General features: G+C 47.5%; 1 protein-coding gene across 1 annotated transcript in view; it reads right to left on the reverse strand.

The window, feature by feature from the left end:
* Positions 1-10,098, reverse strand: part of zanl (zonadhesin, like) — a 193,978-nt gene extending 183,880 nt beyond the window's left edge. Inside the window, exon 1 of the mRNA XM_085977081.1 lies at positions 10,019-10,098. Within this exon, the coding sequence (XP_085833207.1) occupies positions 10,019-10,098 (80 nt within the window). The remainder of the gene's footprint in view (positions 1-10,018) is intronic.
* Between the last annotated feature and the right edge of the window lie 461 nt (positions 10,099-10,559).

Raw genomic sequence — 10,559 nt, forward strand, 5'->3', positions numbered from 1 at the left:
AGGAATTCCTAGAGTGTATACGGGATGGTTTCCTGGACCAATATGTCGAGGAACCAACTAGAGATCAGGCCATCTTAGACTGGGTATTATGTAATGAGAAAGGATTAATTAGCAATCTTGTTGTACGAGGCCCTTTGGGGAGGTGCGATCATAATATGATAGAATTCTTCATTAAAATGGAGAGTGAAGTAGTTGACTCAGAGACTAGGGTCCTGAATTTAAATAAAGGAAACTATGATGGTATGAGGCATGAGTTGGCTAGGATGGTTTGGGGAACATTACTTAAAGGGTTGACGGTGGATAGGCAGTGGCAAACATTTAAAGATCGCATGGATGAACTACAGAATTTGTTCATCCTTGTTTGGCATAAAAATAAAACAAAAATGGTGACTCAACCATGGCTAACAAGGGAAATTAGGGATAGCATAAGATCCAAGGAGAGGACATATAATTTGGCCAGAAAAAGCAGCAAACCTGAGGATTGGGAACAGTTTAGGATTCAGCAAAGGAGGACAAAAGAATTAATTAAGAGGGGGGAAATAGATTATGAGAGTAAGCTTGCAGGGAACATAAAAACTGACTGTAAAAGCTTCTATAGATATGTGAAGAGAAAAAGATTGGTGAAGCCAAACGTAGGTCCCTTGCAGTCAGAAACGGGAATTTATAATGGGGAACAAAGAAATGGCAGACCAATTAAATACATACTTTGGTTCATAGAAACATAGAAGATAGGAGCAGGAGCAGGCCATTCGGCCCCTTGAGCCTGTTCCGCCATTCAATGAGATCATGGCTGATCATCCAAATTCAGTACCCTGTCCCTGCCTTCTCCCCATATCCCTTGATCCCTTTAGCCTTAAGAAATATATCTAACTCCTTCTTGAATATATTTAATGAATTGGCCTCAACTGCCTTCTGTGGTAGAGAATTCCACAGGTTCACCACTCTCTGGGTGAAGAAATTCCTCCTCATCTCTGTCCTAAATGGCTTACCCCTTATCCTTAGACTGTGACGCCTGGTTCTGGACTCCCCCGCCATCGGGAACATCCTTCCTGCATCTAGTCTGTCTAGCCCTGTCAGAATTTTATAGGTTTCAATGAGATCCCCTCTCATTCTTCTAAACTCTAGTGAATACAGGCCTAGTCGACCCAATCTCTCCTCATACGACAGTCCTGCCATCCCAGGAATCAGTCTGGTGAACCTTCGCTGCACTTCCTCTATGGCAAGTATATCCTTTCTTAGGTAAGGAGACCAAAACTGCACACAGTACTCCAGGTGTGGTCTCACCAAGGCCCTGTACAACTGTAGTAAGACATCCTTGCTCCTGTACTCAAATCCTCTTGCAATGAAGGCCAACATACCATTTGCCTTCCTAACTGCCTGCTGCACCTGCATGTTTGCTTTCAGTGACTGGTGTACAAGGACACCCAGGTCCCTTTGTACATCAACATTTCCCAATCTATCACCATTTAAATAATACTCTGCCTTTCTGTTTTTCCTACCGAAGTGGATAACTTCACATTTATCCACGTTATACTGCATCTGCCATGTATTCGCCCACTCACTCAACTTGTCTAAATCGCCTTGAAACCTCTTTGCATCCTCCTCACAACTCACAATTGTTGTGTATGTAACCTGTTCCACCTTAAGAGAGCTTAAGCCTGTTCCACCTTAAGAGATGTACTACTTTCTCAGGCTGCTGTAGACGTAATACCGGGGGTGAACACACCGGTATATAAGCACTGTGCAGTAATCTTGTATTCAGAATAGTCCCTACCTCCAACCAGTAAAGACCTGTTTTATTGTTACTGATTAAGTCTGAGTATTAATTACTTGAACAACTCACAGGCTTAACAACAATCCCACCTAATTTCGCGTCGTCAGCAAACTATATAGCCTAAGAAATAAAACAATAAAGAAAAATCTTGCATCACTACAGTGCCTTTTATGATCTCAGGATGAGTCAAAGTGTTTGCTAACTTCTCTCCTGAATGGCCTGGCTTTGATTTTAAGGTGATGTCCCCTTGTCCTAGACTCCGCCCCCCTCCCCCGCCTACACCAGCGGAGAAAGTTTCTCATTATCTACCCTAGCAATTCCTCTCAAAATGTTGAATGTTGGACTTTAGCTCAAGGGTGGCTGGAGTTCAAAGGGCAGGAAGTGATGCTTCAGTTGTACAGACTCCCATCTGGGGCACTGCGTTCAGTTCTGGGCACCGTACCTCAGGAAGTATATACTGGCCTTGGAATGGGGTGCAGGGCAGATTCACCAGAATGCTACCCGGGGGCTAAAAGGGTTAAATTATGAGGACAGGCTTGCTTTCTATTCCCTTGAGTTTAGAAGATTAAGGGGTGATCTAATCGAGGTGTTTAAGATGATTAAAGGATTCAATAGGGTCGATAGAGAGAGAAACTATTTCCTCTGGTGGGGGGAGTCCAGAACAAGGGGGGGCGTCACCTTAAAATTAGAGCCAGGCTGTTCAGGGGTGATGTCAGGAAACACTTCTTCACACAAAGGATAGTGGCAACCTGGAACTCTGTCCCCCAAAAAGCTGGGGGATCGTTGTCGTACGTGTCTTCACACTGTCGGCGGGAAACCTGAGCGGCAGAGCGGGGCTATAAAAGTCCCCAGAGACCAGGTAAGGCCTCACAGCGTCGGCGGGAAACCTGAGCGGCAGATCGGGGCTATAAAAGTCCCAGAGACCAGGTAAGGCCTCACAGCGTCGGCGGGAATCCTGAGCGGCAGAGCGGGGCTATAAAAGTCCCCAGAGACCAGGTAAGGCCTCACAGCGTCGGCGGGAAACCTGAGCGGCAGAGCGGGGTATAAAAGTCCCAGAGACCAGGTAAGGCCTCACAGCGTCGGCGGGAAACCTGAGCGGCAGAGCGGGGTATAAAAGTCCCAGAGACCAGGAAGGTTTACCAGTCTCCAGTCTCTGAACTCGGAGGGAAGGAGAGAGGTAAAAAGTAATCCAAGTGTGACGTCACCAGAAAGCGGGTAAGTGATTGGTTGGTGAGTATTTCTCCCTTTTAAGCTTAAATCTCTTTGGTTTATAGTTTCTAAGGTGTGATATACACCATCTAGAATCGGGGCAGAGGATATTTAAGAATAATATTAATAAATTTAATTAATTACATAGAATGGGAGATCAGGCGATGTGTTGCTGCTGCAATATGTGGGAGCTGGTGAACACCATTGATGCTCACAGTGATCACATTTGCAGTAAGTGTTGGCTGCTCGAGGAACTCCGGCTCCGTGTTGAAGAGCTGGAGACCGAGCTTCAAACACTGAGACACATCAGGGAGGGGGAGAGTTACCTGGACTCTGTGTATCACGAGGTAGTCACACCAATTAGATTAATTAATTCAGATGTAGTCCGTGGCCAGGGTCAGGATGGTGTGACTAGAAGTGAGGCAGGTACGGGGATCCAGGAGGTAGTGTTGGAGGAGCCGCAGCCCTTGCACTTGTCCAACAGGTTCGAGGCTCTTACTCCCTGTGGGGACAGGAGCAGGGACTGCAGGGAGGATGAGCAACCTGGCCACAGCGCCATGGAGCAGGGGGCCATTCAAGTGGGGGGAGTTAAAAGAAATGTTGTAGTGGTAGGGGATAGTATCGTTAGGGAGATAGATAGAGTTCTTTGCAGCTGAGAGCGAGAGTCCCGAAGGCTGTGTTGCCTGCCCGGTGCCAGGGTTAAGGACATCTCCTCTGGACTGGAGAGAAACTTGGAGTGGGAGGGGGAGGATCCAGTTGTCGTGGTCTATGTTGGTACCAACAACATAGATAGGACAAGGAAGGAGGTTCTGCTGAGGGAGTTTGAGCAGCTAGGGGCCAAATTAAAAAGCAGAACCACAAGGGTAATAATCTCTGGATTATTACCTGAGCCACGAGTGAATTTGGCTAGGACAAATAAAATTAGAGAGTTAAATACGTGGCTCAAAGACTGGTGTGGGAGAAATGGGTTTTGCTTCCTGGGACACTGGCACCAGTACTGGGGCAGGAGGGAGCTGTTCCGTTGGGACGGGCTTCACTTGGCCAGTGCTGGGACTAGAGTCCTGGCGGATCATATAACTAGGGCTGTAGAGAGGGCTTTAAACTAACTAGTGGGGGGGAGGTTCCTAGAGAGCAAATAATAAAAATGACAACAGAGAAGGTAATAGACTTAGGTAGCAGTGGGGAAATTAAAAACCAGAGCGTGTCAGGAAGGGGCAGAAGGTATGGAGTAAAAGGTAAAGTAATAAAAAGGGCAAAAGCAGGAACTAAGTGTCACAAAACATCTTTGAAAGTTCTCTATCTGAATGCACGTAGCATTCGTAACAAAATAGATGAGTTAATGGCACAAATAACTACATATGGGTATGATCTTGTGGCCATTACAGAAACATGGCTGCAGGGTGACAATGCCTGGAAATTAAACATACCAGGTTATTTAACGATCAGGAAGGACAGGCAGGAAGGAAGGGGAGGTGGGGTGGCTATGTTAATAAAGGAAGGAATCACTGTAATACAGAGAAATGATATTGGGTCAAAAGATCAGGATAATGAAACAGTTTGGGTGGAGGTAAGGAATAATAAGGGGAAAAAAACACTAGTGGGCGTAGTCTATAGGCCTCCGAACAGTGGCAACTCTGTTGGACGGAGTATCAATCAGGAAATAGTTGAGGCTTGTAATAAGGGAACATCTATAATTATGGGGGATTTCAACTATCATATTAATTGGACAAATCAAATTGGGCAGAGCAGCCTTGAGGATGAGTTCATTGAGTGTATTAGGGATGGGTTTCTTGAGCAGTATGTAACTGAACCAACCAGGGGGCAAGCAACCTTAGATCTGGTCCTGTGTAACGAGACGGGATTAATTAAAAATGTCCTAGTAAAGGATCCCCTTGGAATGAGTAACCATAACATGGTTGAATTCCATATTCAATTAGAGGGTGAGAAGGTTGGATCTCAAACAAGCGTGCTAAGCTTGAATAAAGGAGACTATGAAGGTATGAGAGCGGAATTGAGTAGAGTGGATTGGGAAAATAGATTAAAGGGTAAGACGATACATGATCAGTGGTGGACATTCAAGGAGTTATTTTACAACTTCCAAAAAAAATATATTCCACTGAGAAGAAAAGGGTGTAAAAGAAAAGACAGCCATCCGTGGCTAAGTAAAGAAATTAAGGATAGTATTCGACTAAAAACAAGGGCATATAAGGTAGCCAAATCTAGTGGGAGGATAGAGGATTGGGAAAACTTTAAAAGACAGCAAAAAATAACAAAAAGATTGATTAAGAAAGGGAAGATAGATTATGAAAGTAAATTAGCAAAAAATATAAAAACAGATAGTAAGAGTTTTTATAGTTATATAAAAAGAAAAAGGGTGGCTAAAGTAAATGTTGGTCCCTTAGAGGATGAGACCGGGAAATTAATGGTGGGAAATATGGAGATGGCAAAAACACTGAATGAATATTTTACATCAGTCTTTACAGTAGAAGACACTAAGAATATCCCAACACTGGACAAACAGGGGGCTAAAGGGGGGGAGGAGCTAAACACGATCAAAATCACTGAGGAAGTGGTACTCGGTAAAATAATGGGACTCAAGGCGGATAAATCACCTGGACCTGATGGCTTACATCCTAGGGTCTTGAGGGAAGTGGCGGTAGGGATTGTGGATGCATTGGTAATAGTTTTCCAAAACTCCCTGGACTCGGCAAAGGTCCCGGCAGACTGGAAAACTGCTAATGTAACACCCTTATTTAAAAAGGGCAGTAGACAGAAGGCTGGAAACTATAGACCGGTTAGCCTAACATCTGTGGTAGGTAAAATTTTGGAGTCCATTATTAAGGAGACAGTAACAGGACATTTGGATAATCATAATTTAATAGGACAAAGTCAGCATGGTTTTATGAAGGGGAAGTCATGTTTGACAAATTTGCTGGAGTTCTTTGAGGAAGTAACGTATAGGGTGGATAAAGGGGAACCAGTGGACGTAGTGTATTTAGACTTCCAAAAGGCATTTGACAAGGTGCCACACAAAAGATTATTGCTTAAGATAAAAAATCACGGGATTGGGGGTAATATTCTGGCATGGATAGAGGATTGGCTATCTAACAGAAGGCAGAGAGTTGGGATAAATGGTTCATTCTCAGACTGGCAATCGGTAACTAGTGGTGTTCTGCAGGGGTCAGTGCTGGGTCCCCAACTCTTTACAATCTATATTAACAATTTGGAGGAGGGGACCGAGTGTAACATATCAAAGTTTACAAATGATACTAAGATGGGAGGGAAAGTAGTGAGTGAGGAGGACATAAAAAACCTGCAAGGGGACATCGACAGGCTAAGTAAGTGGGCAGAGATTTGGCAGATGGAATACAATACTGGAAAGTGTGAGGTTATGCACTTTGGCAGGAAAAATCATAGAGCAAGTTATTATCTTAATGGCAAGAAACTGGAAAGTACTGAAGTACAAAGGGATCTGGGGGTCCTGGTGCACGAAACTCAAAAGGTTAGTATGCAGGTGCAGCAAGTGATTAAGAAGGCCAATGGAATGTTGGCTTTCATTGCTAGGGGGATAGAATATAAAAATAGGGAGGTATTGCTTCAGTTGTACAAGGTATTGGTGAGGCCGCACCTGGAATACTGCGTACAGTTTTGGTGTCCATACTTAAGAAAGGACATACTTGCTCTCGAGTCAGTACAAAGAAGGTTCACTCGGTTAATCCCGGGGATGAGGGGATGGACATATGAGGAGAGGTTGAGTAGATTGGGACTCTACTCATTGGAGTTCAGAAGAATGAGAGGCGATCTTATTGAAACATATAAGATTGTGAAGGGGTTGGATCGGGTGGATGCGGGGAAGATGTTCCCGATGATGGGTGAAACTAGAACTAGGGGGCATAGTCTTAGAATAAGGGGCTGCTCTTTCAAAACTGAGATGAGGAGGAACTACTTCACTCAGAGGGTGGTAGGTCCATGGAATATGCTGCCCCAAAAAGCTGTAGAAGCTACATCATTACATAAATTTAAAACAGAAATAGACAGTTTCCTAGAAGTAAAGGGAATTAAGGGTTACGGGGAGCGGGCAGGAATTTGGACATGAGTCTAGGTTCGGCTCGGTCATGGCCCTGTGGGTAGCGGAGCGGGCCCAGGGGCCGTGTAGCCTGATCCTGCTCCTATTTTGTGTGTCTAATTTGGTTAGGTTCAGGAGATGGTTCTGTGATAGTGGATTGGCGGTTAGGATCAGATCAGCCATGATCTTATTGAATGGCGGAGCAGGCTCGAGGGGCCGATTGGCCTACTCCTGCTCCTATTTCTTATGTTCTTATGTTCCCTTTGGGGAACTGTATGAAGTGGTGGAAGGATTTCTGGCCGCGATTAACACTCCTTCCGTGACCGTAACCATCTTCGTACCAGCCATTAGTGTGGTTAGTCCTACGGCGGGAGGGTTTTACGGGCTCCCACAACCCGTACGAGGGGGGGGGCCACCCACACCCACGGACGCAAGTATCCCGCTGGATGTCAACCCAGAATTTACAGCCGGAGCTCTGACTCCACTTGCCGGGACAGCCTGGAGCGGGGTTTGAAACCCTACGCCTTCTGGCCCAGCAGCGGGGATGCTCCGCTACGCCAAAGGCCCACTCCCAGCTGGGGGATAATCAGTGCTTTAAAGACTGACATCGACACAGGGTGACAGATTAGGTGGAGGTATCAAGGGATCCAGAGCAAAGACGGGTTTATGAAGTTGGGATCAGCGTGATCTAATTGAATGGCGGAACAGGCTCGGTGGGCTGAATGGCCCACTCCTGTTGCTGTATTCCAGTAGAGTAACACACGGAATAATACACCACACCAGGAACGCACAGTAACACATAACACTGAGCGGCATACAGTACAGAGTGACCCCCCATAGTAACATAGTGCAACAGCAGAGTAACGAGCAGAATAGCAATTAGTGTCGGCCGTGGCTCGGTGGGTCGCTCTCTCTCTCACCTCGGAGTCAGAAGGTCGTGGGTTCAAGTCCCACTCCAGAGACTTGAGCACAAAAATCTGGGCTGACACTCCCAGTGCCAGTACTGAGGGAGTGCTGCACTGTCGGAGGTACCGTCTTTCGGATGAGACACTAAACCGAGTCCCCGTCTGCTCTCTCAGGTGGACATAAAAGATCCCATGGCACTGCTGGGGAGAAGAGCAGGGGGGCGTTCTCCGCGGTGTCCTGGGGCCAATATTTATCCCTCAATCAACGTCACTGAAACAGATGATCTGGTCATTATCACATTGCTGTTTGTGGGATCCTACTGTGCGCAAATTGGCTGCCGCGTTTCACTACATTACAACAGTGACCACACTTCAAAATTGTACCTCGTTGGCTGTGAAGCGCTTTGGGACGTCTTGAGGTTGTGAAAGGCGCTATATAAATGCAAATCTTTACTTCCTTTTATCAAGAAAGTGGCAGCGATACAAACATAGAAACATAGAAGATAGGAGCAGGAGTAGGCCATTCGGCCCCTCGAGCCTGCTCCGCCATTCAATGAGATCATGGCTGATCATCCAAACTCAGTACCCTGTCCCTGCCGTCCCCCCCTATCCCTTGATCCCTTTAGCCTTAAGAAATATGTCTAACTCCTTCTTGAATATATTTAATGAATTGGCCTCAACTGCCTTCTGTGGTAGAGAATTCCACAGGTTCACCACTCTCTGGGTGAAGAAATTCCTCCTCATTTCTGTCCTAAATGGCTTACCCCTTATCCTTAGACTGTGACCCCTGGTTCTGGACTCCCCCGCCATCAGGAACATCCTTCCTGCATCTAGTCTGTCTAGTCCTGTTAGAATTTTATAAGTGTCAATGAGATCCCCTCTCATTCTTCTAAACTCCAGCGAGTACAAGCCCAATCGACCCAATCTCTCCTCATACGTCATTCCTGCCATCCCAGGTATCAGGCATCAAACCATGGTATTTATTTTTTTAAAGCATTTCCCTTGGCAACCTGCTCCCCTAAAGATGCTAAATGCTTGCTGAGGCGAACAGCTCCGTGGGTGCCGGTTGCTCTCGGCTACTCCATACTGACTACCGCCGGGCTATTTGACTGCAGAGTGCGTCGCAGCGCAGCCCGACCAGGCCCTCACCCGACTGGCTTCCTTATCCCCCGAGCCCAATCGGGTGCTGAGGCCAACTTTGCTGCCCCTACCATCTGTCCTTGCACCCGCCCTGCCATCCCCCACCCCCACCCCACCGCCCAACCTCCCTCCCTCTGGCTGCTATCAGCTAAGCAGCACAGACCGAGGGAGCGCTGCACTGTCGGAGGTGCCGTCTTCCGGATGAGACGTTAAACCGAGGCCCCGCACGCCCTCTCAGGTGGATGTAAAAGATCCCATTGGCAGGATAGGCGCACCAACGTCAGTGTTCTCACTCAGGCCAACATCCCCAGCATCGAAGCTTTGACCACGCTCAATCAGCTCCAATGGACAGGCCACATCGTCCATATGCCCGATACGAGACTCCCAAAACAAGCGCTCTATTCGGAGCTCCGACATGGCAAAAGAGCCCCAGGTGGGCAGAGGAAACGCTTGAAGGACACCCTCAAAGCCTCCGTGAGAAAGTGCAACATCTCCACCGACACCTGGGAATCCCTGGCCCAAGACCGCACAAAGTGGAGGAGAAGCATCCGGGAAGGCACTGAACACCTCGAGTCTCTTCGCCGGGAGCAAGTGGAAGCTGAGCACAGGCAGCGGAAGGAGCGCACGTCAACCCAAGCACCCCACCCACCCGCCCCTTCAACCACCGTCTGCCCCACCTGTGACAGAGACTGTAGGTCCCGCATTGGACTCATCAGTCACCTGAGAACTCATTTTTAATGTGGAAGCAAGTCATCCTCGGTTCCCAGGGACTGCCTAAGAAGAAGACAGACCGAGGATTGGTGGGGGCAGGGGGGCGGGGATCTGGGATCTTGCTGGTCTCCAAGGCTAGGCTTCACCCCTCGTTTTGAACCACCTCTGCTAACGACAGCGTCACCTAGTATCACAGGACGTGAGCACACTCACCTGGACCCAGAGGAGACTGCGGTGATGCCAAGAATAACAACGATTAGGACTGCCAATTTGCGATGCTTCGAGATCTTCATTGTTAAACTCACAGCCAGAAGCGAGTGGAAGAGGAAGGCCCTTGCATTTGCTTTTATAGGCTTGAGATGGGGTTCAAAGTTTGACTGTAGATGGGTGGAGGCGTGTTGTATAATTGCATGGGCACTATGTCATAGCAACTGTGTCATGGCCCTTTTTGGTGCCAGTAAGATAGAAAGTGTTAATCTCTGTGGCTCAGAATCCTGGTTGGGAAACTCTGGGCTCAGTTTCTTTGAACTGTCCCAGGTGTCAAAGGTCTGGCTTTGCTGCTGCCCACTCGTCCCTAGTGCCTCACCCTAGAGCTAGGCTGACGCTCCCAGTGCCAGTGCTGAGGGAGCGCTGCACTGTTGGAGGGGCCGTCTCTCGGATGAGACATTAAACCGAGGCCCCGTCTGCCCCCTCAGGTGGACGTAAAAGATCCCATGGCCACTATTTCGAAGAAGAGTAGGGGGCGGGGGGGAAT

The sequence above is a fragment of the Somniosus microcephalus genome, unplaced genomic scaffold (genome assembly GCF_052327205.1).
Source record: "Somniosus microcephalus isolate GS21.2 unplaced genomic scaffold, FLI_Smic_1.0 unresolved_chr4, whole genome shotgun sequence".
In the NCBI taxonomy this organism is placed as follows: domain Eukaryota; kingdom Metazoa; phylum Chordata; class Chondrichthyes; order Squaliformes; family Somniosidae; genus Somniosus; species Somniosus microcephalus.